At 43.9% G+C, this 26,782-nt stretch overlaps 1 protein-coding gene across 1 annotated transcript; it reads left to right on the plus strand.

The window, feature by feature from the left end:
* Positions 1-715: 715 nt before the first annotated feature.
* Positions 716-19,838, plus strand: ARL5C (ARF like GTPase 5C). Its single transcript, XM_069237469.1, has 6 exons — positions 716-872; positions 9,188-9,248; positions 10,845-10,992; positions 11,776-11,859; positions 15,953-16,104; positions 17,305-19,838. Exons 1-6 carry the CDS (start codon positions 827-829, stop codon positions 17,354-17,356), a joined length of 543 nt encoding a protein of 180 aa, XP_069093570.1. The 5' UTR covers positions 716-826; the 3' UTR covers positions 17,357-19,838.
* Positions 19,839-26,782: the final 6,944 nt, after the last annotated feature.

Genomic DNA, 26,782 nt, shown 5'->3' on the forward strand with positions numbered 1-26,782 from the left:
AAGCCCTATTTTGTATCAAGTATGGGCCTTTATAGACTCTTAAAACAACAACAAATGGCTGGTATTTTTCCCTTGGAAATGTGGTAACGCTAGTCTTAAAACAAGCCCCGGAACCGAAAACACAACCCTACACCGAATCAGACTCGGAGCCAGACCCTGAATACCATCAACCGAAAAGAGCGCAAAGGGCTTGACTAATGAAGGAAGGGATGTAATTACCACTAGGCCTCTCTACGCGCTCCCCCATAGCTTGGAAAAGTGTCTAGGGAAAAAAATAGCAGTGATCGTGACGGCTTGCTATCATTCCCAGAGTGATGTGATCTTTGTTGCACGCGACACAGTGCGGCTTTACAGGCTCTAATATCTCCACACATGGCAAGCCGTAGCTATCAGATTAAAGGACATTAGTTCCTTGTGTCCTTTTAAATGGTAATTTCCCGGGTATTGTTGTGTTCTGACGCTTCGAGGGAAAAACCTTCAGGGAGTTTCTGTCCAGTGACACCGAAAACGGACAAGTGTTTTTTTTCCCTTCTTTTGTCCCCCCGCGCTTCCGCTTTTAGCCTAAGGTTCCGCCTCCACTGACGCCTCTCTCCGTGTAAGTGGGCGTGGCTTGTAACACTTTTAGAAGGAGGGCGGGGTCGCGCCTTTTCAACCGTCAGCTTGGAAGTACCGAGGGCGGAGCTCTAAACGTTACGTCAGGGAGCTCCCCTGTGCGGGCGCGGCTGGACGTGACGTCAGACGCAAGGTTTTAAAGGGACCGCGGCACCGGAACCAGTAGCGGGCAGCAGCAGGCCAGGAGCAGCTGTGTGGGGGAGAAAGAGCAGGCATGGGGCAGCTATTCAGTCGGCTTATGGCCATTTTCGGGAACCAAGGTGAGTGTTAGGCTTAACTCCCGCCCCAGGTATACTTTATGCACATCTCCGCGATTCCTTTCTCCGTATCTCACCACCGTTCTTCCACACACATCTGTTTTTCGGCCCTCTGTATAGCCTCCCCCCCACCCCCTTCTGCCATCGTTTTCCTCAGACCCGTCTCTCTTTCTGGACCCCCTGTCCAGTCCTTTACTACCTGTCTCCTTTGTTTCACCACAGCAACCCATTGCCCCTACTTTTCCAGTCTCCTTTCCGAATCCATCCATCAAACTAAACTCCCACCAGTTGCCTTATTCTGCATCCATGTCTTTCCTCGATTACGACCCTTCCGTCCAGCTGCCTCCTCGCCCCCAGCACCCCTTGTCTCTTATTTACCCTCTTGCATTCCTAGATACTTCATTTTCTGCTTGATCCCCGTTCCTCTGCGTGCTCGTGTATTCCGCTTGCGCGGGGAGCTGGGCCCACACACACTCGTGAATTGGTTATCAGTGCTTTGCTCTGTTGCGGGCTCTCCGCATCTTACCTTTATTATTTACCGAGAATTGCCTGTGGCAATTATTGGTTGTCGTGGACTTCGGGCACAGCCTGAGAGCGCGAGAACACATAAGTAAAATTTTTTTATTTTTTAATTCCCACTACATAATATTTAGAGAAGCGATAGGTCAAGTCTTTACGTACTGAGGACAAAGTTTACGGGATTGAGTGAGGCAGGGCAGTCCCCCAGGGGAACCTACGGAAGGTCCTGGAAAATCAGTGTTAAACCTCGAGACTTAATATGGCAACGTGTATGTGGTAGATCAGAAAAATCGATGATACTTGGTTTTGAAGAAGCTGGAGGTCGAGCCATTAATACATATTTATGGGGCCTCACTTATTCTATGTGTTGAGTTAATTAAAAACACCGTTTGACCTTACAGTAAAATTCATCTTTTAAATAATGTTGAAAAAAATCTTAGAACCTCGTCGTAAGCTGTTATCGTAATACCGGTGCTGACGGCTATATTAAGTGGGGGGGAGGGTGACATTAATTAGATTTTCTTATTTTGTTGCAGTTTGTTCGCCGCACATCTAGAATGTGGTCGTTTCCACACGTAGTCTTATGTTGTTACTGTTCAAACGTGCTGTTACTGCAGGCAGGTTTGCAGAAAACAGCTTCTGCTGGATTTATTGTTTCTTTGTGCAAACCGTTTCGAGAAAGATATAATATTGTGTTATCACTCAAATGAAGGTACATTCATTTCATTTTCATATGGAGTGAATAACTAGGAATTAGGTACTCCTGCTGCGCTAAGGTTTTAAAGAATCGGATCGTAATCTTTGAGTGAGCACGCTTTGAGAATATGGTTTTGTCCTCAAGAAGTGAGTGTATGCGTAACTTTGTTGATGTATTTCCTAAAAACCTGTAATGACATTGGGAGTTCCTACACCTCATTTATTTGTAGGGACCCTATGCTGGACTTTATATAATCTCTGGATGGGCCTGTGTTTTAGGTACTTCATTCCAGAGCCTTTGGTTTTATAAGTCTTCCATTGCTGCTACTCAGTTTGTGACAGAATTTGGTAAAGGCACCATGTCGTGCATACGTTTGCTCACAGGCCCATTGTTCAGCCTAATTTGGGCTGATGAAGCATTACGGGGCAATCAAGAGTTGCCTATGCGTAGTGAGATTTATCACTTCTTGTCATTAAGATTCTTGGCCGCAAAGTCCTTCGCAGACATATGCTATGGAACTTCCTTCTAATAACCTCCAATATAGGTAGGAGCAAGTAGCCGCCAATCCTCTTCTGAAAGGATAGAAAAGCTGCTAGGAGGGACCCTTCTTACACTTTCATTTGTTCCTTGTGTTGTATAAAGGTGCCTTTTTGTCAGTTATAACTCACAGGTACATAGTCTTGCTCTGAAATTAGTTTATGGTTGTTTAGGGTCCAGCATGCCTGAGTCTTTTCCTGAACAGTAACACTTACGTTTTGTTAAGATTAAATTCCGATTTGTTTGCTGAGGTAGAATTGCTTACAGTGTATAATAGCCTCTGTGGGCTGACCTTGGTTCTACTGGGAACAATATCTGCGTATCACATACTTGTCAATGGTTCTTCCCCCACCCCACCCCCTTAATTTGGGTACCCGGGCATTCTTCTGGTCCATGTTTTGAGTGAGGTCTGCCAGGAAAAGGTTGAAGACGTGTGCGAGCACGTATCCCTGTTAGCGGCCTGTGAAGTCTGGATCACACAGTAGATTCTTGCTCCATCTCCTATTTTATCCTAATGCAGGTGGCTGTATGGAGTTGTTGGGCTGCTTCAGTAATTTCTGAGATCATCTAAACTGTAGGCTTGGACCAAAGCTTTGTCTTGTCAACATCGTCAAAAACTGCCTTCATGTCCTCTGGGTTTTTATTGGGTCCTAATCCCTCAAGCCACCAGGGCGAGGCCCATGCATCCCAGCACCAGTCAACATCTGTGAGACTTCACGTTCTGCAGAGGGGCCTCGTCATTTTGTTTGCGCCATTGGGTGGTACGCTGCATACATCTGAAAAATACATGCACTGATTAAAGTAAAAAATAGCGCGAAATTTAACAGATGTTTGCAGCTAGTAAATTTTCCATGTTACCTGGGCAGATGCTATTTTGCTGAACTCTTGAGGGAATGAGAACAGAGTTTCTTTTTCTTTTTTTTTTTTTACAACAGAAGAGATCACTAAAGGATGCTGAGTGATAAACATTAAGTGGACAGATTGCATAGGCCTTAGTTTAGCTGTGGTAACACTTGCGATACCAGAGATAATGTTGGTTGACTTGGCAAGGGCTACATTGGTATCTACAGCTACGTTATTAGTTCGGGTGGTTGGGAGTGACAAAGTAAAGGCTAAAAAGATAGACGATGGACGGGCCTCGATCAAGCTTTCGGTGATTGTTATGGAGAAATCAGGAGTAAAGCTGGAGACCATACAGGACAACCATGTGTATTTCCATCATCGTCTGACTATTTGTGTAGTCTGATACCTTTGTATCACTTCTGCATAATGACGTGCCTGTTGGCGGCTTTGAGTGTGTGTGACATGTACAGCCAGCGCACTCTCGTGTGCCCGAGGCCCCGATTAAGCCCGGACGTGAGAACATTGCCTGGAAAGCAGCGTCACCTTCCGGGAATTTTGGCCTTCTGGGGACACTGTTTAGCGAGGACTGTTTTCTGAAACCAACAAAGAACGCCTGTAGATTCACGTAACAATGTCCTGTCTTTCTCGAGAAAGCACCTACTCTCGGTCTTCCAATCAAAATTGAGGAAACGCCTAACGCCACACTTTCAGAAACGCCTGTCAGTTGGTGTTATATTCACAAAATGCATTCAGTGCGCTGTAACTAAATGCTCAGGCTCTCATAACCACTGGGGGTAAATCACACTTCAGCGTTTGTTACTATTGCACATTGCTTGTGGCTCTTAACATCAGTGACACTGAATGGTGAACTGCTACGCCAGTGTCCACGATTTGTAACTTGTGCCACTGTCTAATAATTCTCATCAGCATAGTTACAGAAGAGGCACTAAAGCCAGTTAATTAAGTTGCTTTCTGATAACACCTGCCAAGTAAATCTGCTTTGGAAAACAAAACAAAACATCACCTGCTGCCGTTTTCAGGCGACTCTTTAAAAACCGAGATATGAGCTAAATTTCTGGAAATCTGCCGGGACAGCTGGTTAAAAAAACGGGAATGTCTCAGCATATTCCTGGCGGCTGGACACCCTATGGAGCAGTGGACGTCTGCACATGGGCTCAATCCCTCGGAAGCGGCTGTGTAGCTTACGGTGAAATGGAGGATTCAGTGGTGGTTTCTGTCATGTTTGTGCGTGATGTTCTCTGGGGAGATGAGTTTGACGAGACCGCATGATATCTATTACTAGTCTCCCAGGCAGGCACTGAACAGACCTGGGAATTTTAGGGGGTATTTGGTAGAATGCACGAGTTTCCTGTAGTACAAGATGCCTGGCCTTTGATTCGAGGAAGAAAAGCTGCACAGCCGCTGGCTCTCCGGGGAATGCTGTGGGGTCTCAGTGTTTAGATTGTGGGGAAAGCCTGCTTGTCGGGCAGGAGGGCTTCATGGCCGGCAAGGCTGCACCCAAGTGTTTGCCAGAGCCTGGACCAAGATCTGCATGGGCGCAAAGGGTGATCGCCTTTTAGCAAATTTCACCTTCGCCCCTCACATCCGCCTAGCTTTGGAGCAAACCTCCTCCAGGCGCTGGGTTTCAGTTTCACGTTCGCATCTCCTTGCTGAATAATCCTGCTGCTCAGACCCTGCAGTTTACAAACAAGACGCTGCTGGTCTGCCTGCGGCTTGTCCTCGCCCACTCCAAAATAGGTGGGCGCTGCCGCTGACAAATGTTGAATAATTAACTTGTTAGCTCCTGTCACAGGCTTGCGTCCACGTAGCGCAATAAACAGGCGCTAATATTTTACTGATAAGTTTTATAAACGTTTGGTTTGTTAGTCAACCCTCTGCTATGAATCACACGGCTTGCTGCGGTTAGCTCATTAATAAAACAGTGGATTTTCACCATTTTTTTGTTCTTGTTTTGCAATCAGCTGTGTGTATGTGTAAGCGTTTGGTACAAAGGAAGACAAAAACGAGATGGGTGAAATGCTTGAATTCAGCCCGGACACTGCTAATAACTCTGGTCCGCATTCTACTCCATCGTTTGTTGCTCACCGTGTCTTGTCAGCTAGGAACCGGCCGTTTGTTTGGTACAATGCACAGCACCCTGCGGTTAAAGCTTCATGTTAGAGTGTATGAAAAGATGCAGTACTTAAGTTTAAGACTCGTGGTCACACCTGCTCGTGGGGACCGATGCAAAATCGCAGCTGCCTTTTGGCTGATTTCAAGCAGTTACTTCAGGCGTGATTACCCTCATTCGACATCCTCTTCGCCCCTCTGTTTTGTTTCTTCCGTTAATGTGGTTTTCTTTTACAGCTCCGAATGGACCAGTTCCCCCGAAATAAACAGACGATGCACATTTCTGATTCACACATTCATGGGTCAAACCATAAACGACCAGCGTAGCTCCAACGATGCTAAGCCCAATGCATATTTTCAAGATAACACTGTACTAATCTTTATTTCGATCGTATTTGACTTATATGGACATCTCGAAGATCTGGCATGAAAGAGCACACGTTTGACCACCTTGCTGCAGGGGGGTGGGGGGAGTTGTGAATAAATTAATCAATTTGTCGTGTGGTATTTGGCAGCACCTGCTTGGATTAGAGCACTTTGGCTGGGAATGGCAGGAGCATCGCTTAATGGACTGGAGGGCAGAAGGTGGGGGCGATGCCTAGCTGCAAATATCACTTCATGGTCGTTGGGTAGAATACTTGATGGAACGGTACTTGGTAGGAAGGATGCTGGAATGGGAGTTCTGTGTGTTGCACACAGAAGGATGAGCTCCGTACTAATCTCGGGAGGCTAGGTGGGGTGGTGGTTGGGTAGAAGGCCTGCTGCAGTGGTAGGCCTAGAGTGTCGTAGAAGGATGGAACATTGCAGGTTGAACATTAATTTTGTATCCTGCTTGGTCTCCCTCCTTCCTGACTTTGTCTGACGTCTGCTGTGCCGTCTCTCTTCGGATTGTGGGTCCTCCTAGTGTTCTCGTGTACTTTTTAGGGTCGGGCACGCAAGTGCTCTGGCGCCTGTTGTAATCTATCTGTGGGCTTTTAACCACGCTCATCAGTTTGGTTGGTTCGTGGGCTTGCCTTTTTAAAATTAGCTTGATTTCATTATTGAAAGGCATGCATATGTCATGCCTTTTCTTGTTTTTAACCCTCCCTAAGAACACCAGTAAACTAATGAAAACATATGAGGTTCTGTGTTTTCCGAATGGTTTCTGGACTACTTTTTCTTTTTATTTCCTCGCTGGGCAGTAGTCGAGCGATTTGCATGACATCGACCCTGTTACATGGATAATTGCAGTACGATACGTTTTCGGAAATCTTGAGGGCACTTAACAATGCGAGGCGATGTCATTAGCTGCAAATTGTTATATACAAAAAAAAACAGCCCGCCGTTCTGGCATTGACAAAACGTCTGGAAATTAATCTAAGGGCATTCCTGGGACATGGCTTTGGTTACAGTGAGATTGGGTGGGCAGCCAGCTGATGGGGTTCTGGCTTTATGGATAACTTAAAAAAGTAATTATATCAAAAGGCCATTTTGTGCCAGGACACCCCGCATTTACCAAAAGCTCTCTGGTGTGTTTTTAGGTTGCAGCCTACCAGACAGACAAGCTGTCTGGTTTGCGAAATACATCTTGGGTACTTTCTGAAAGTTGACGTAGGGATGCATTATGTCTGTTGATTACCACTGGCTTTGTTAACTCACACTTTTTGGCTTTTCCATTTGCTGTCTGTATTTGCTTTAGGTTTTCCAGGTTCAGTTTGTCCCTCCTGTTGCCTAAACTGTGTTTTCTTCATCTTTCCACAAACTCGATTTCTGTTAACAGGCTTTTTAAATCTTATCACATTTTGCTCTCCATTCAAAGACAGGGGTCAAATGTCAGGCCCTGTCTTCTAAGGGTGCTTGTTTACTTTTCTTTCTCGGACTTCAAAGTGACAGGATTTATGTGACAAACTTGCTGGAAACTGAGGGTGGAAAGAGTTTTTTTTTTCCCCTTAATGAACTGTGTAGGTATTTCAGAATATACCAGAATTATGAACATGCAAATGAAGCACATTTTCTGTTATTTCTGAAGTGTTAGAAACAAATATTTCAATGTGATCAAAATGAAACACTAAACTAGGTGATGCAATTTTCACATATTTTCATCTGTGCACTGTGTAGGTTTATTAGTAAAACTGTAGGTCTGTGCAAATGTAATGGCCATTTCAGTTGAAAATGTGTTGTCTGTAATGGCAGTGTGCTGACACCATGAATACTCTACACCACTACACTCTATTCTGCACCACTCTACTTTATGCCACTTAATGCTACACCTCCCTAGTCTACTATGTACCACTCAACTCTCCCACTGCACTCTAAACCACACCAATCTACTCTGCACAGCTCCACTCTGTGCCAAAATACTCTCCACCACTCTGCAACAATTGCACTCTGCGCCAATACACACATCAGTGCACTTTACTCTGTAACACTAAACTCTGCCCCTGCACTCTACACCAATACACTGTACGTCACTCTAATCTACTCTGCACTACTTTACTCTGTGCCATTACACGCTACACAGCTGCACTCTACCTTGCATCATTTGACTCTACTCTGAAACAATCTACTCTATGCCACTCTACTCCACGCCACTGCACTCTACTCTTAACCAATGAACTTTACACCATTGCACTCTACACAGTTCCACTCAATACATTCTGTGCCACTGCACGCTACTCTGCATTAATGTACTCTACGCCACTGCACTCTGACACTACTCTGCAACACCGCACTCTCCACCACTGAACTCTGTGCCACAGCACTCTATGGCACTGTACTCTACACCATTTTACGCTGCTGTACACTGTGCCTCTTGGCTCTACCCTGCACTCTACGCCTCTTGACACTGCTCTTCTCAGCGCCACTGCACATTACTGTGCACCACTCTACGCCATTGGATGCCACTGAATTCATTGCCACTGCACTCTACATCACTATACTCTGCAACACACTACGCAACTTCGCACTATGCCGCTCCAGTTCATGACACACTCTCACTGCACTCTGCAACACTACTCTTTGCCATTCCACTTCAGTGAGACTAAACACTGCTCCCCACTATGCCACTAACTTTTAGCCATGCTGAACAGCAGCCACACTGGTGAACATCATGGCTAAAACACATTGGCAGAGCAAATGGCTCTTGCATAGACTAGACCTACTGGTTTTGCCGATGCATGTGGGTGTATATATATATATATATATATATTTTTTTTTGGTCCCGGGTCTTAAAACTCAAGTCTGAGCCAAGAAGCCTGTTTGTTACACTATAACCCCAACAGGTTTAGTAACGACTTAACATTCAACTCCCTCTTCACTAGAACAATAATACTCTTCTATGTTGTGTTTCTTTCTATACATTGGTATTTCCCTACTGCACTGCTCAAGTGTCCACAGTTTATTTGGAGTGGTCACAGCAGTGGTATTCAACTGGTTCGGCGTCGAGTGTGTGTGAGGGGGGGGGGGTTGGGCCGGTTCCCTGCTTTAAGCTTAGTTTGCCGACCAGTTTGGAACATTGTACTCGTGACCTTTGGGTTTTGCGGGAGCTTTTGTTATACGGGTCTCTCGCCCCAGCAGCCAGCGCTAACCTTTGACCCCTCTTTTGTTCCCATAGAGCACAAAGTCATCATCGTGGGATTGGACAATGCCGGAAAGACAACCATCCTGTACCAGTTGTGAGTACTGGCTTCGCGGCAGATGGCGGGGGCAGGGAGGGATGGGGCGGGGGCTTCAACACTGGGAGTAGCAGGGGCGGACTGGGGGCCTACTCTTAAAGATCTTTACAGCCTCTGCATGGCTTTGTGCGTCTTTAGAGAAAGTGGGGTGTGCGAGTGTGTGATTGGGGATGCTTTCTCGCGCGCGTAAGGAGCACTAAATATCTGGGGGGAAGGACACGGATAGCCTTGAGGAGAACCGATTGTTTGGCTTGGCTCAAACATCCAAAGCATGCATGAGTCAAGCCATCTAAAGATGTAAATCAGATAACTGTCATGGAAAAAGTGATAACTTCCAGTGGTATTTATTGGAAGTCATATTTTTTTTTAAATGAAACATTCAAGAATATTTCCACGTAATAATAAATAAATAAAATGTATACAGAGGACATGTCGAACCGACATTTTGGGTAACTCGTGGCAACGTCTTCGGACCCAAGATGTTGCCACAAGTTAACCAAAATGTCGGTTTGACAAGTTCTGTATACAATTTTGTTTGTTATACATGAGGAAGGATTGTTTCCTATTCCCAATAGGAGTGAGGTTTGTGTATAAAGCAGATCATGTACGGAACGGATGGAGTGTGGTAAATGATACACTCTGAAGTAAAGTGATGGGCCATGGCTCGGACAACTTGGTCACGTGCAGACGCCCAGGTCGGAGTTCCATATTGTGCAGATCTGCTCAGTTATTTTATTATTGTTGTTCAATTAGTTTTGTATATGGAGTTCAATCAATGTGCTCATCACACCTTAAATCAAACGGACACTATATAGATGGATGTACCTGTGCATAGTCAAGTTGTAAAGGGGTGTTTCTCTGTTTAGATGGTTTCCACACACCGAAGAGCAAACACAGGAGGATAAGCAGCTTGTCTGAAATCAGAGCAAACTCTGTGTGGGCTCTGGGACCTCTTCGGTTTTTGCTGATTATTTAATTGTGGTGATTGAGGATCCTCTCCTGAAATAGATTGTTTTCTAAGTTTGCAGAGCTTGCAATAATAACTTAAAATAGTATCGCCTTCCTTCCCTTCTTCTGCTTACGTGGCTTGACAAAATACCGATTTTTAGGAGGGGTTCAAAACCTCAGTTTCATTTTCACTGAAACTAAGCTGAAACACCTCAATGACCACATTTAAATAATTAACAAACCAATGTGGTCTAGCAGCCCCACAGAGGTTGCTCCTAAGAGTATAGCGCTTCAAGGAGGCAGGCGATGTGCAGCATGGCTTCAGAGAGGTACATTCTGTCTGCCACAGTGTAATCCGGAGTTTCCACTTCAGAATCCCCTGTGTCCCTCTCCTGCAAAATCTGAAAGGTGGAATAAATCTCCTCTGTCCCACAGTTTCTACCTCCATGTGTGTAGAGGATGGTGTGTATGCGCACGTGTATAGGAAGGAGGCTGCATGCAGGTTTGGAGGAGGAGGCAGTGTGCCTGTGTAGAAGGCTGCCTGTGTCTGAGGCTCTAGAAGGCGGGAGGTGTTGCTGAGGATCTGTTTGTGTTTACATAAAGCTACAATCCTCTGTCTTTCTCTTTTCCACTCTCATTCGTCCCCAGCCTGATGAACGAGGTGGTTCACACATCTCCAACGATTGGCAGTAACGTGGAGGAAATCATCTTGAAAAACACTCACTTCCTGATGTGGGACATAGGGGGCCAGGAGGCGCTGAGGTCCACGTGGACCACGTATTACTCCAACACAGAGGTGAGTGGAGTGATTTACTACTCGAACTGCTACTAGCAAAGAATCCAACAGTACTCTAAAGAAGCTTTCTTCTGAGTATAGAAATCAGAACATGAAGCGATGTTCCTGTTTTTTCCTTAAGGTTTACTATATTCGGTCATAATTCCTAGAGACTACTGTGGGTTCTTTCTGTGTTTAACCTGAGGGGTGTACACAATCTCCCTTGCTGGTAATTTTGATATTATTTTCTCAGCTTAATACATCATCAATGTGGTAGTTATTGGGGGCGAGGGAACCACAAGTAAGAGACTAGAACTGAGGGTGAAAGGGCATTCTATTATAGCCAGGAGGTGTGGAGGTCCTGGGTGGACTACACATAACTCCATGTTGAGGGTGCAAGGGTAACTGGAGGCAATGCAAGACAATTGGACTGTATACTAATAGTAGCAAAAGGTGAAGCTGGCAGACAGGCTGCTGGAGGTAGAATACACGTGCTCCGCCAAATGTGGACAAGACAATCACTGGGGCAGATGAGTCAGTTTACATTCCCCAACATGACCTTAAAGTGATTCTGTGGTGTGACCTTGGGGGTGCTGCAGCACGTTGCAGTCATACACAAGGAAAAAGGAGCACCTGAACACGTGCCAGGAAGCCATGAGCAAACTATGTGCTTAGTACTACAGTCACAGCAGCTGCATTTTCAGGAGCCTTAGATGTTGCTCATGTTTATATTTGCTTTCAGGTACATTGTGCTTAGCCTAAATACAGAAAGCTTAACCCAGTTTCTTCTTTTTTTTTCTCTAGTTTGTGATCCTTGTTGTTGACAGCACTGATCGAGAGAGACTGACTGTGACCCGGGAGGAGCTGTACCGAATGCTGGCACACGAGGTGAGACGATTGCCACTGCCTCCACTCTACCCATCCTGAGATCTGTTACGCACAAACTATTGCAATGGCACCTTTCTTGTGACACTATACTGTTTTTTTGTGACCTTACATTTTTATACTCTCTACCTTGTCCTGGCTTCTTAGATCTCCCATTTCTTATTCATACCAGCAGTAGTAGTCACAATGCTGACAGAGCCCAGTGAGTGCACAGAGAAATAGGGATGCACCCTGTTAAGTGCAAGTTAAAAATCTTCAATGGAACAGCAAGAGAAGACTTTAGAGAACAGACCTGCTACTGCATACATTAAATTGGTACTGTTATATAGAGGCTGATGTATATATTAGTACTAGATCAAGGATTAGTTGGCGCACATCAACAGCGGCAGATTTCAAAGTAGATGGCAGAGATCGAGGAGAGATGAGTAAAAGGGAAGGATGGGTTTTCGACTCGTCTAACACTTGGGAGATGAGATGAATCAATCTTTACGTTTATGTTTTCTAGGACCTGCTGATTAGTGCTTAATTTTGCACCCACAAGAGTTTATGTCCAGGTAATAGACATGTTGGTTTGCAGTTTTATTATTATTATTTTATTTTTTATTTTTTAAGTCGAAGCCTACCAGACAGCGCAGGTGTCTGGTTTGCTTAGGACAGCTAGGGGAAATTCAGAAAGTTGACCAAGGAATGCATTTCTCCTGTTGCTTACCATTGGCTTTGTGGTTTGTAAACCACATTTTCTGGCTTTCTATTTGTTGGCATTATTTGCTTTAGGCTGTCCGGCTTGAGTTCATCCCTGTCGTTGCCCAAACCCTTTTTTACTGTATTCTTCCATGACCTCACTTTCTGTAAACAGGCCTTTAAATCTTGTTTTTATCTTGTCACATTTGCTGTGCATTAAATGAAAGGGGGTCAAATGTTAAACTCTCTCCTCCAGGGAGCTTGGTATTTATTTTTCTTGATCTGACTTCAAAGTGAGAGAATTTGTTAAAATCCTGCTGCGTCCCCATGTAAGAGAAAAGGGTGTAGGAAGTTTTTTTTCATTTTTTCGAACACAACAAAAACAATGAACTGTGCTGATGTTTCAGAATATGTCAGAATTAGTACAAATGAAAAAAATTGGGAAATCTTAAGTGTGGTGGAAAATATCTTTATACGATAAAAACACATCTGTGCTCTAGGTGATGACACATGGACACATTATCGTTTGTGTGCAGGAAAGCCGTATTTCAGGTGAAATGTAATGGTCTTTTCAGTTGAAAATGTGTTGTCTGTAATGGCAGTGCGCTACTCACACAAGCAATACTCCACACTGCATCAATGCACTCTATGCCCTTCCACTCTAAGCCACGCAACGCCATTCTGTGCCACTCCACTCTACCACGTCCCACTCCATTGCCCTCCATGCCACTCGACTCCAGGCTACTCCAATGTACGATACTCACTCCATGACACAACATGCCAATCCATGCCACTCTACACCACTTAATCCAGTCCACCCCAGGCCAATCCACTACACTCCAAACTATTCCACCCCACTGTACCCCAGTCTACCCCATCCCACTTCACTACAATCTGCCCAGCTACAGTTCTTACCAGACTACCCCATGCCAGTCTACCGTACACCTCTTCAATCTACACTACTCTAACCCAAACTACCCTTCTCCAACCCAATCCACTCCACTATGAACCAACCTACCCCACGCCAATCTACTCCACTCCACCCAATCTACTACCCGCTGCTCCAGTCTACAACACTCCACTCTAATCTACCCTGATCCACTGTACTCCAGTCTTCCCCACTCCAAGTTACCCCACTCCAAGTTACCCCACTCCAATCTATTTAACTCCTCTCCACTCTAATGTACTCTACTCCAATGTACCGCACTCCACCCCACATTACCACACTCCACTGTGCCCTACTCCAGTCTACACTACTCCACTCTACCCCAACCTAACCCACTCCACTCCACCTGACAATCCACCCCACGCCAGTCACCCCTCTTCAGTCTTTGCCACTCCATTCTAATCTACCCTACTCCACTGTACCCCTGTCCAACCCACTCTACTCCAGTCTACCCCATGTTACTCTATTCCACTCTATTTCAGTCCAGTTTAACCTGCTCCATTCTAGTTTACACCACTCCAAACCTCCCTGCAATATGTCTAACTTCTCTCCACTCTAATCTACCCCTCTACCCTAATTTGCCCCACTCCACCACACACCACTCAACCCAAATCTACGCCACAACACTCCAATCTACCACAGTCCACTCAAATCTACCCCATTTTACTACAGTCTAACCCACCCCACGTCAATCCAACCCACTCCACCCCATTCTACTTCACCACACTCCACTCTAATATACTCCACTCCATTCAAAACTACCCCACTCTATACCCCACTCTAGTTTCATTCCTCTCTAAACTCGACTCCACTTTAATCTAGCCAATTCCACCCACTCCAATGCACCCCAATACAGTATATCCAGTCCACCCACTCACTCAAGTTTTTCAATCTACCCCACTTCATTCCACCCTACCGTCTACCACACTACACCCCACTTCTCTCCCACACTCTACGTTACCCAAATCTACCCTGCTCCACTTTACTCCAAATTAGCCCACTCTCCCCAGTTCACCCCAATCTATCCTAGTCTGATCCACCCAATCTACTCCACTCGTCTCCCTGCTCTACCCCACTCCATTCCAATCTACCCTACTGTACCCCACTCCTCTGTACTCCACTCTACCTCCCTCCACTAATCTGTCCCACTCCACTCTTCCCCAGTCTCACTCCACTTCATACCAGTCTAACCCACACCCCAATCTACTCTTCTCCACTCTACCCAAATGTATCCCACTTCACTCCAATCTCGTCAGCTCAACTCTACCCAAATCTAACCCACTGTAATCTACCCCACTCCAAACTATCCCACTCTGTTCCAATCTACTCCATTTAAATCTACCCAACTCCATTCCAGTTTAACCCACTCTGTTCCAATCTACCCCCAGTCCACCCACTCCTTTTCCCCAATGTACCCCAATATACCACACTCCTCGATCTACCACACTCTAATTTACCCTAATCTGTTCGACTCCATTCTACCCCACTCTGTCACCACTCCAGGCCAAGTTACCCTATTCCTTTCTACCCCAGTCCACTTGATTCCACTGTACTCCACTCCACTCCAATCTACTCCACGTCATTAACTTTTAGCCACGCTGAACAGCCACACTGGTGTACATGACTAAAGCGCATTGCCAAAGCCAATAGATCTCACATAGGCAAGACCTATTGGCTTTGCAAATGCTTGTGTTTTTTGTTAGGGTCTGCATACATCAGATTGAAAAAGAGGGCGTGCAATGTGAGGTGGGACTGATTTGATTTGGCTGAGTAACAGGGATTCCTGAGTAACAAGGATTCACCAGGAAAGACCACATTAAGTTGGATGCATGGGAAGTAGGGTGTTGACCCTGCCCAGAGCCCTTGCATGGTGGTGAGGTAGGTGTGGATTGGGAGAGATGCTGTCATGATTCGTAGAGGGGCTTGTTGAATATCCGGTCAAATGAGATCCTTTTGATGTGTTGATTGGTTAAGTGGGGATCACTTTGTAAGCCACTTGCTATTGGCTGCAGGAGTAGGGGACGTTTATTTGTCTAAAACGAACTGCATTTATAGATTGAATGAATACGAGAGGTGCAAATAATTCAGCCTTATATACGTGCGTTCTTCATCATTGCAGACAATTAGGACTCATTCGAACATGTCTTTGCAAGGAATTGGGTGCAGTTAAGGGCCACATTAGATATATCCATGTTATTAGGTAAGTGTTAAGTGAAGCCTGGATTTTTGAGAATGATAATTTGAAAAGTCCTCTATGAAAAACAACCAGGTTGTGGCGGTCCATGTGACTTTGAAATAGCAGCAAGTCTTTGTTGTGAGTTGTCACATACTGATCGTTCACCTGCTCATAATTCCCACTCTAGCCTGCTCGTCCAGCACACTTTCATCTTTCTTAGCACTTCTAATGCCCCCTCCCATCCTCATTCCTCTGTTTGCTTATTTTTATTTTTACTCCTGCTCTTCTCCCAGGATTTGCAGAACGCTGCTGTGCTCATATTTGCCAACAAGCAGGATGTGAAGAATTCCATGTCCACCTCAGAGATCTCCAAATACCTCACACTAAGTGGCATCAAGGACCATCCATGGCACATCCAGGCCTGCTGTGCTCTCACTGGGGAGGGGTGAGTGTGGCTTCTCCCTTTGGGGGAATCTGGTGGGGGGAGTGTTGCCAATGCAGTGTAGAAGCAGGGTTAAATTAACATATGTGCATGCCCCCCAAAAATGAGTGCCTGTGCGCCTCATCTGCAATCACAGGCTCAAATTAACTACTGCTTTCCTGGTCAAAAGCCACTTGTAAGTTTATTTGATCTATAAGGCAATCCACGTGTGTGAACCTAATTACATTGCCTCTAAATCCAATGTGTCTATTGACAAAGGCAGCACTACTTAAATGTTTTAACTGTCAATCAAAACTATAATGACCGATTTCGTTTCTTAATGTGCAAAAATTGGTCACAGTTGTTGAAATAGTTTTTCAAAATTGCATATAAATGGCTGCACATTAAATGCACAAGTCAGTTAATCCGTATGAGGGCGCAGTTTAAAAATGTTCCAATTCTGAATGTAAACCACAGCCCTATTCTAGAAGCCCCACCTGACTATCCTAGAACTCTAGCAGACGCAGAATGCACCCAGCAACAGGCGTCCTCGAGATAATGGCAAAATACCCTGGAACAACTTCTCCCTTTGGTGGTGCAGTTCCACAGTGCTCTTACCTGTCTAGACTGTAGTGTATCCTGCACACCCCATACATAACTAAGATGCTGCACACCCCCATACAGAACTAAGATGTTGTCTCTTAATGCATTACATGTCTTGAGTTCACGTTGTAAGTATATTCAAATGTCTCTCATCCCACATGTTTGCTAAGAAACGCGTTGCCATGTACAATTCTCCGAAGCCCTCGGAGGCTAGGTTTGTTCTTAATTACCCTCAGTGAGGTACATAATATAAAAGATGCCTGGAGCCTAGGCCCCTTGCCTCTCCCTTGAGTAGCGCTAGAAAGGTAAGAATGCACTCAACATCTAGATTTCCAAAAGTAAATGTTACTGGTAGTGGGGTAGAAGATTTTCACTCCCATTACACATCCTGTTACAATCCCAGTGCACATTTAGCTCTGTCTGCATTGCTTTGGCCATCCTTGTTGCATCCTGCAGTTGTCGTTCCCATACATCCCCCAGAGACACTCCCATTCTTGATCCTTTTCCAAGGCAGTGTTAGTAGCATGCTCAAGTCCTGCCCACACACTCTAACTTGACATTTTGGACTCGGATTGGGCTGGTGTGGCCTGTAAAATTGCTCTTTCTCTCTCTGTCAATTAGGTTACCAGCTGGACTGGAGTGGATGAAATCTAGACTGATGACCACGAACTGAATGCCTTTTACCGATGCCAACTGAGGATCCCTTTTTGCTGATCCCACCTGAGGATTTCCCCACAAATGCCAACTAAGGGCCAAATGGAGGCCTGGCTCACAGATGCCAACTTAAGCTCATGTCGCATATGCCTGCTGAGAATGTCCTCTTAATGGACCCTGGGATCCTTGTAACATTTCTAAAGGCATGCATTTTTTGTTATTTATTATCTTTTTTATGCACAAGACTGTTTTTTTGTGGAGGGCACCCTTCAAACTTTTCTATTTTAAGACTTGGAAACCAGTTTTTATACAAGTAATCTATTTTTGCGCATCATGGATGGAGTTCCTTTTTAAAATTACTTTTTTGGAAAGGAGCACAGGATACTGACCTACAGTGTTAGTTTATTCTACATGCTGCAGAAACGAACATGGTGTCAGCTCTTGGACAGACGTGATTGGCTGAAACCGAGTACTCAATATAAGACTCTGCCAGTCTGACCCGCCGGCCAGGATCCTCTCCAGAGCCATTGTTATTAAGTTACACAGGTAGACTTTTTTAATGTACTTTGTGCTTCATTTTTCATACCTCTAGCTAAAGAACACTTCAGATCATGAGACTGGATAGGGCCTCTCACAGCCTGTGATTAGTGGACACAGGAGGCCGTGAAGCTACTAATCCTAAGCAAAAGATCTGGCATTGGTTGGAATGTCCTTGATTAGTAAGGCACACAATTTGGCCGAAAGCCACTCTTTACTGGATCTAATTGAGATGGATTAATTGGATGGTCTGAGTACTGGTGCTATGGCCTTTTGGCTGTCATACTTTTCCGATTAATCCTTCTGGGTTGTTTTGTGTCACATGGAGAAGTCTGTCTACAAAGAGGGCCTCCCCCGTCTCGGCTCTGTTGAAAGGAGAGAGGTTTGTCACAACATGCAGATAATCCTGAGCTGCATTGGAGTAGCTTGGCCACCCTTTGAACGTCAACACCCCTTTTTCTTCCTCAAGTGCAGTCGGTTGTGTTGATCATGGACTTCTGATAATATCATTACTACAGTCACCAATCGAACTATATTTTGAGTGTTGTGTATTTTGATAAAAGGATGTTGGCTATAGCCCAGTTCCCTCATTAATACCTTCTGTGACAGGCATTAATGATCAATATTGCTCTAGTGCCTTCCCTGAGGGTGCGGAGCAGCATTAATCAGTCATTTATCATTTAACTTGCCTTTGGCAGGCGCCAACACTGGATCTGCATGTCTGCCAGGCACGGGGTGATATCCTCTCAGGGAATGTTGATGCTACAGGAAATGCGTACCCAAGAACGATTGTCTGCATCTGTTAGCATGAAAGAGCATTCACTACCCCACTAGCCCCATACCCTGTGATCCCTAAGGAGACACTGTTGCAAAGCCCCCTTGAGCCATGAGCAGCCTGTTACCTCGAATTCTGCAAGATGCCCTTAACACTGTGAGTCCATATTTTTCAGCACACAGACCGTTTGTAACAAATAATGGGGACCCTGGTGAGCAGCCAACTCCATCTGCCCACCTCCACAACAGTTGAGCGGTACATTATAGCAACCACAGTGAACAAATGTAGTCCAGGATATACTGTACATTGTAGCATTAAGGAGAATGATACTGCATCATAGGCTTCAACGTATGAACGACTTAACACGGCGAACAATATAGCTTGTGATACAAACACTCGTATCGAGTTGCTCATCACAGGCTGTTCACAGTAGCTTTGAGCAAATCATCGTGGGATAAGCAGGTGGTTACACTATCTTCAGATACCGAGGATACATTTTAAGGACCAAGGTATCATGGACAATAGTGTCGCATCGAAAAAGAACCTTATTCACTCATTGAGGATCTCTAACAAACTTTAATGTTACTAAGATAAATAACTGTTCGAAATGGGTTTACCAGGCACATGTGAAAGCATTAATGTCTGTACTGTACCAGCATATACCAATTTGAGATGAATTTGATGTCCACAATGTAGAGGTGGTCTAAGAATCCGAAATCCTGGGGTATACAGTATCCCCTTAAAGGTGATGTTTCCAAAGATCTACACAGCGAGTTGTCCAGCAAGAGGGATGCACAATACTCTCTATAGTTAAGGCTCACAATGTCCTGATGTGTTTATATACACACTGCTGATGTGTGGTGAGATATCAGTGTAGTATTATGGATATGATTGATGCCTCCAATTGTCACCGGTCTCTTTCACGTGGTTGCAACTCCCTCATTCTAAAGATGTCACCTTTTTTGTCCCTTTGCATCCATTGCACCCTTCCCTATGGGAAAGAACGGTGACGCGCCTGAACAGTTCCAAACGCAAAGTGACAGAAGGTATGTTCAGATGTCATTTACCGGTATGGCCTCATGGAGCCAAAAAAAAGAAATGGTGTTCAATATGTTTTTCATACCTGAAACAAGCAACTGCTTTATTTTAAAATGTGGTGCGAAATAAAGAACATTGTGGAAAAAATATATTTAATACAGCACTTGTCACTCCTTTTGTTTAGGCCAACTTTTGAATAACAAGTTCTTTTATTTTCAGTATTTTTCTTGTTCACAGTTCACGTAGGAAATAAGGTAATTTAGACTTGTGCTGTAAGTCAACTCAAATTGTACTTTCAGTAGTGGGCTTCGTCTCTGGTTTCCCCAACCTCCTTGCCTTGCCAGTTGCAGCTGGAAATGCAGGCTCCAACCCGGTCTTCCTATTTGTAGAGCCACAGATCAAAAGGTGTTAGTAATTTTATGGCCAACATATCTGTAATAGAAAGCTTTAGGTTCATGATGGCTGCTTAATTACCCTGTTTGTCTTCGGTCGCTCTTTGTCAGATTCAAGGCTTCTTCGTACGTAAGTGTTACAGTTGTGCAACAAAAAAAAAATATTACAATTCTCCCCCCCCCCCCATCACCCCCCTCCCCCACCGGCCCTCCCTCTTCATCTTGTGCTCTTCTTTACCACTGTTCCAGAGCCTTGTTTTAACCCTTGGGTAATGCTGAGATCCGAGGGTGGATAGCAAGTGACGGTGACGCACTCTATTATTTTGTCAATAAATCCCTTTTGTTGTATTCGGCCTTTCATGGTGGCTTAACATTTAGTAATAGAAACAGTTGCTATTACGTTGAGCTTGAACAATTTTGAGCTTTTTGATTTTTCTGAGTAAATATTTTACTGCCCTGTGGAAGTTGTACTTCAAAGCTGCCCCACACCTTTGCAGAACCCGTCTTTATAGAGATGCTATGTAACCAATCAGGTTCTTTGCATTGCTCACTCAGCTGGTATCTCCCGTGGTTTATCAAGGGTTAAGAGTTACTCTTCAGAAGGGAGAGTTATCTGCAAGACCTAGAATTGGGGTCCTTTAAGTTAGACCCCCCTCACCCCTCAAAACCTTTCGAGTTTAAAGCTGATATTTAGCAATTGCTTCTAGCAAGTGGTAAGCATCTGCAGTACGGGGTGGCGGCTGAGTGGTTGGCAGGGGTGGTGAGCTGTGGCCTTCCAGCTTCACTGCAGCGCTTCAGTATTTCTGGGTCCAGTCATTTCTAGTCTAGAAACGCCGCCCCCACTTCCCCCGGAGTTGACTTGGAAATACCAAACGAGACAAGTCTTAGTGAGGGCCTTAGAGCTGTGTGCTGGTTGGAAATTGCATTTCCTCATGGTCTGGGCTTGCATGCGGACTGCAGTCCATGCCATGCTGTTTTACTTCTGCTATACTGTGACCTTTGACTACTAATAAAGCCTATCAGCCATGGTATGTGTAGTGGTGTGTAATTGTCTGGGTGCTCATTAGGGGGCAGGGTGTCCCAACAGAATTTGAGGGACACTGGGTAGCCACATTTTAGCTAGCCTTGAGCATTTTTGTGATTAGTGTTTTTATTTTTTTTATTTTCTTCCTTTCAGTGGTTAATCTGTAGGACTTTACATGTTGGTATCTGATTTAACAAGTGTGCCTTTGGAAAGTATAACATCATCTGACTAGCTTTTGATGCTGTTAGCATGAGGGTGATCTTTCCATTAAATCTGGCGGATCTTAAGTGTTATTCTGGAATATGCTGTTAGAGGGTGCCTTCTGTCTGGGTTTTTGTGGTGTTTGGATAAGAGGTGTGAGAAGGTTATTTTTTTGTGTTTTTTTGCGAGCAGTCCCTTTTTAATGCTTAAACCTCCTTTACCACATCACTGATCAGAAGGCTATTTGAAGATTCTTGATGCTATTTTGATGCTATTTTTGTATCACTGTCTTCCATCTACACCAATACTACACTGAAAAGAAACTTTCTTCCCATCACCTCACCAATCTTGAAAAAATGTCACAATATGATGCAACAAATGAGATTGTCTTGTTGAGTGAAATGACAGTCGGGGGACAATGCTTTTTTTCCCCCAAATGAAAGCAATAAAGCCAGCTACGTTGAGCTAAATATTTTACAGTTCTGGGCATCGTTGTAGAAAATCAAAACATGGCATCAGAGGAGTAGGGTCAAATTATTGAGTCTGCATTAAAAGTGGAGAATAGGTCCAGTATCAAGCTTTCCGTTTTCTGCCTCAGTGTGCATCCAGTGTCATATGTTTTTTACCTGCTGTGTGCAAATAGATTCTTAAAATAAAAGCAAGTAGTGGCAAAGCCAGTGGGCCTGGTTTATATATGAAAGAGCTTCTTCAGTCACTGATGGGCTTAGACACTCAAGCCATCATAATGAACTATTGTTTATCCATATATTCATGTGCTCGATGACTCATTCTGGCACTAACCCATTTACGTAACCAAAATAAAACATACAAAATCAACACCATAGGAAAAAGAAAATAAACATGCTGCTGCCTAAACATGGTGGGCTTATGCTTACAATAACAAAACTGAGCAGAGCAGCAAGTGGGTGGCCATTTTGGAATTGTACATAGTGTATCATTGTTGTCAAGCTCCACCACGGGTGCCACTTACCTTGGAATGGTAAAACAATGATACACCATGGAGAGTACCATTCTGTGATCCACTTTTTTCGAGATCGCGCCAGAATCGGGTGTGAGGCTATGCAGATAAAATGAGATGCAAGCAACCTGTCTGTGGAGCTGTAGTAATCTTTAAGAAAATTAAAACCGAGAAGCCAAGAAATGGAAATATACTCACAAATGTTTGCCATATGGTCTACTCATAATGAAGACTTGCCTACAAAGTGAATCTGTGAGACTCCATGTAACAATACACATGGCTGCAGGATTTAGCAAAGTCTAAACAATCCACCATTAAAGGCCTAATTACATTTTTCATATAGTTTTTATTAAAAAAAAAATCAATCATGCCTCTGCCTTTGTAACTTCATTATAAACCAGTCCGACCTAGGGCATAACATGTAACTTTTACCATTGAACCAATCAGGCTAATAGTATTAATATTGGCTTGAAACCATAACCTAGTCCAGCCTATTGTAGTGGGGGGAGGGGAGAGGGGGGGGAGGCGTGCTGACCGTTCTCTTGAACCCATTAAGGCCCCAATACACTGTACTTAACAAAGGGAGGGTGGCTACACAGCCAGGCCCTACAGTCAACCACCCATAGGTATCAAACCCCACATTTGCTCGTGTGGTTGGGGTGGGGGTGGGAACTAGGCTGCAGGGCCTCTGGCCAACTCTCTTAGGCAGCCAACCGTGTACCACGTATTGCCCTTGGCGGTGTGCTGGGGGATTTGCAGCAGGCCTTCAGCCAACCCTCCATAGGCATCCAGCTCCATTCCATGCATGGCCTTCAACCTTGCAGCCAATGCCCCCACAGACACTCACCCCAATGCCTCACACTGCCTTTGGCTGTGCTCGGCAGGGGGAAGGCCTTAGGACCTGGCCTGCAGCCAACCCCCTTACCCCCTGTAGGCACTCAACCCCGCACCGTGCACTGATACTTACCCCATATATTACATCATCAATGACATCTTGTATGGCATCATTCATGTTATAACTGCAACATTTGTAATAAAATAAAAAATTTAAAAGTAGTGAGGACAGAACTGAGCAGGGGGGCGAGTTATAGTTACCTTAGGGCTTAAGTTCTATTTTGTTGAGTACTAGAACTGGTTCATTTCTATGATTTTGTGTGAGTAAAATATGAACCTAACTGTAACGTCCTTTTTTTTTTTTTTCTTCTTTCAGTGAGAATATATTTATAATACCTGTGGGAAGTTTTATAAGCATAGCACTAAAATATCCTAGAGATCCTTAAAGAGGGATTGGGAATATCTGCTAAATTTAGACAGGAATAGATGGGACCAGAGTGATGAACTGCTTTGTTGGAAATGCATTAACGTTTAAACCAGACCTTCTTTATCACAGGTAACCAATGAAGATTAGAAGTGTGTGAAGAAACTGGTTTGTTGCTCTTAGAACCCAGAATGGGCCTAGCAGCTGCATTCTGTATAATCAGTAGTGTCCACGTTATTCAGGAAGGCTACAGTATCAAGACTTCCCGTAATGTAGGTGGGAGGTAAATTTCTTTAAGGTTCTCAAAATAGTCAAAGGAAAAGATGAGTTTATTAGTTTGCTCTCCAACCATTCCTTAACCAATCTTTGTATTGACAGGAAGGGAGAGGCTGTCAAAGGCTGCTGAACGATCGCACAGTACCATATTTGCTGATTTACCATTATTCCAAATTAGTTTAGGATTGTCCAGCGCTTCTTTAAACACTGAATTTGTACCAGTCGATAGTTCTAAAACCCAACGGGGTCGCATTTAAAATGCAGTTGATATCTGTAGAAGTCGATAGTTGGGTGTTCACTGTACGTTCTGTCCTCTTGGCTGCAAAGGGCAGAAGCGGAACTGGCTGTTCCAGGGTGTGGCAAGGTCCACACCCGGTTTATTGAGGACGACAGTAACTATAGCATAGTTTAGGAGCCATGCCTTCTGACAGTGGGAGATTTCATCAGTCTGGCAGCCTACTGCTGCTCACTTGTCTGATTATCTATTTTAATATTACCCTTGGAGACATCAAAAAGCTTTTCATTGTTTTTTAAGGTATGTGGTATCTCAGAAATTTCCAGTTTAATAATGGGGGTAACACCTATTTATTTTTCATGATTCATTTCACTATTTAAAATATAGTTAACAGGGAAGTCAATTTGTGCTATTTTTTTTATTTTTTTTTGTTTTATTATTATTATTATTTTTTTTAAGTCCAATGCCTACATTTGTTTTCTTCATTTCATTGTCTGTTTCATTACCCCTTTTACTTTATGGTGAACTTTAGGGTTTTTGTTTAGTGTTTTCACAATTTAATTCCTGTGAGATTTGTGTATCCTAAGTCCCTTGCAGGGATGTGGAATTCCTATCGTCCGGGACATATTGTTTTGGGTCAAGGGCAACAAGTTCTCATGCTTTTTTCCTTGGGACCAGTTGGCCCAACCCCCTGGGGCACAAACCTTATTGCTGCCATTTTACAGAGAAGGGAACTGTGTGTAGTTGAGGTAATGTGTGCCCATATGTTAATGCTGTTCGAACTTGTATTTATGGCTCAGTAATGAAGGCCTTCATTCTTAGTGTGAGCGCTGTAAATAAATGTTTTAAGGTCACACTGCACTAACAGTGGTTCCAGTTTAAAAAAAAAAAAAGGTACACATTTTAAAAAAGTTTAACATTAAGTATAATGCTCCCCGAATGCTCTCTGATTAGATTCAAATGGTTGCAGAAGCTTCTAAGCAAGAGTGATGATTCTTTGTTTTCAAGAAAAGATGCAAGTTGGAAAACAATTTGACTACTATGACATTTTAGGTGCTATTTCTTTGAAGCACCATTTAGTATAATGTGCTGATGCATGCTAATAATTCCAAATAATATTCCTAATAAAAAATCAGTGAAGTCATTTTCAACAAGATTATGGGAAGTATGAAAATACATGAGCACTGCCAAAGGCAACCGATCTGACATTTTTCTTTTAGTCTTTTGGTTTCGTCAATGCGTGTCTTGTTTTGCCATGGCTGTTATAACACTTTATTGTTGTGGAAGCTGCCAGGCCCTTATCATTGTAACAAACACTGACAAATGGAAACCAGTGGTCTTAAAAAGCACACATTGCCACCAGTGGAGTAACAAAGGCCCTACAGCCCCCCTCCAAAGGGGAGCCCACAGTACATGCTCTAAGTGCGTTTGGAAGAGAGGATCCTCCATGTTCTTTGCATGCGCCCCCCCCCGGGTTCGTTACACCACTTATTTCCACAGTAGTTCATGGCACTGAACAAAACAAATTTGTGTGCCAATATGCTCCTTGTGGAAGAGCAGAATGCGTTCACTCACAGTAAAGCGAGCCGATAGATAAAGAAATAGAAGTTTAATTAAAACAAAATGTTTTTGTTAACGGCAGATCTAATTAGAGATCCAATTCTTAGTCACAAATGTGCACCCACAGTATGGGTATTTTAAATAGTGCCTCCCATGAATTCACAAAAACTTACAGAAGTAGACCAGGAAATCGTGCTCCTAGAAAAAATTTGTGAACTGCATATTAGTACGAGGAAATATGCATGTTTAGATTTGCTTATGTGAACATCTCTTGAGCGTTTACAAGTTGTTTCCCACCAACCACTTTTTTCCAAACCCTGGAAGAACTTCTACTTCTGCCATTGCCAGGAGTACATTTTCAATCTTTCTCACTATGATAATATATTAGAGAAGAGCTGGTGAAAATCCTTAAAACATGCAAGTTAGTAGGTTTGCAGACTCAAAGGTATTCCAGCCCTGGAACTATTGCTTCCTCCAGCCCTAGTATGTAGGTCTGCGGAAAGGTGGCAAAATAAGGAAATTGCTATAGTAGGGATTGATATTGCAAGTATTCAAGCTCTACTATAGTAGAAAGGCTATTATCAGAGCTCTTACATAATGGGACCTCTGCTATAATTTGTCGCTGCACTACATGGCACCAAAGGGACAAGTAGATATATATTTTTTTTTTACAGGACATGTAGATTTAAGAAGCAACCTGTCCCGTGGACAAGTAGATATTTTACTAAATTCCACCCCTACCCTTGGCCCGAGAACATGCATTGTGCCAGAGCTCCTTGAATTCTGTAGTTCCATGTATACTGTTTTTGCCATAAATACACCTCGCCCGCTGCTTAATTCACCATCTGTTGCATAATTTGCAGGTTTTTATCAAACGTTACTTTGGAAAAAAAAAAGTACCACGTGTGATGGTAGATTACTTTCAAACATTATCTGGTCAATATTTGCTAATTGCTGTACTGAGGTGTAGTAAAACATTTTCCCACACTAGAGTAATATTGTGTAACTTGCATTTTCTTGCTTCATAAGTTAGTGAACCCTCTTCCCCCCAGTAATTTGGTTTTCCACTGCTGCATAGGTGATCTGAAAATAGACATACATGTGTTAAAGAACAGCATGCAAGGTAGGCAGAAGGGGTTACAAAAAAAAAGTTGTGTAGCTACAGTGTCC

This window comes from Pleurodeles waltl, chromosome 6, assembly GCF_031143425.1.
Source record: "Pleurodeles waltl isolate 20211129_DDA chromosome 6, aPleWal1.hap1.20221129, whole genome shotgun sequence".
In the NCBI taxonomy this organism is placed as follows: Eukaryota; Metazoa; Chordata; class Amphibia; order Caudata; family Salamandridae; genus Pleurodeles; species Pleurodeles waltl.

What these genes read in the sequence shown, in the direction of transcription:
- ARL5C (XM_069237469.1), top strand. Translation starts at nt 827, where the DNA reads ATGGGGCAGCTATTCAGTCGGCTTATGGCCATTTTCGGGAACCAAG. An exon ending in GGCCATTTTCGGGAACCAAG is followed by an intron (nt 873 to 9,187) that starts GTGAGTGTTAGG and finishes TTGTTCCCATAG; the next exon opens with AGCACAAAGTCATCATCGTG. An exon ending in CGTATTACTCCAACACAGAG is followed by an intron (nt 10,993 to 11,775) that starts GTGAGTGGAGTG and finishes TTTTTTCTCTAG; the next exon opens with TTTGTGATCCTTGTTGTTGA.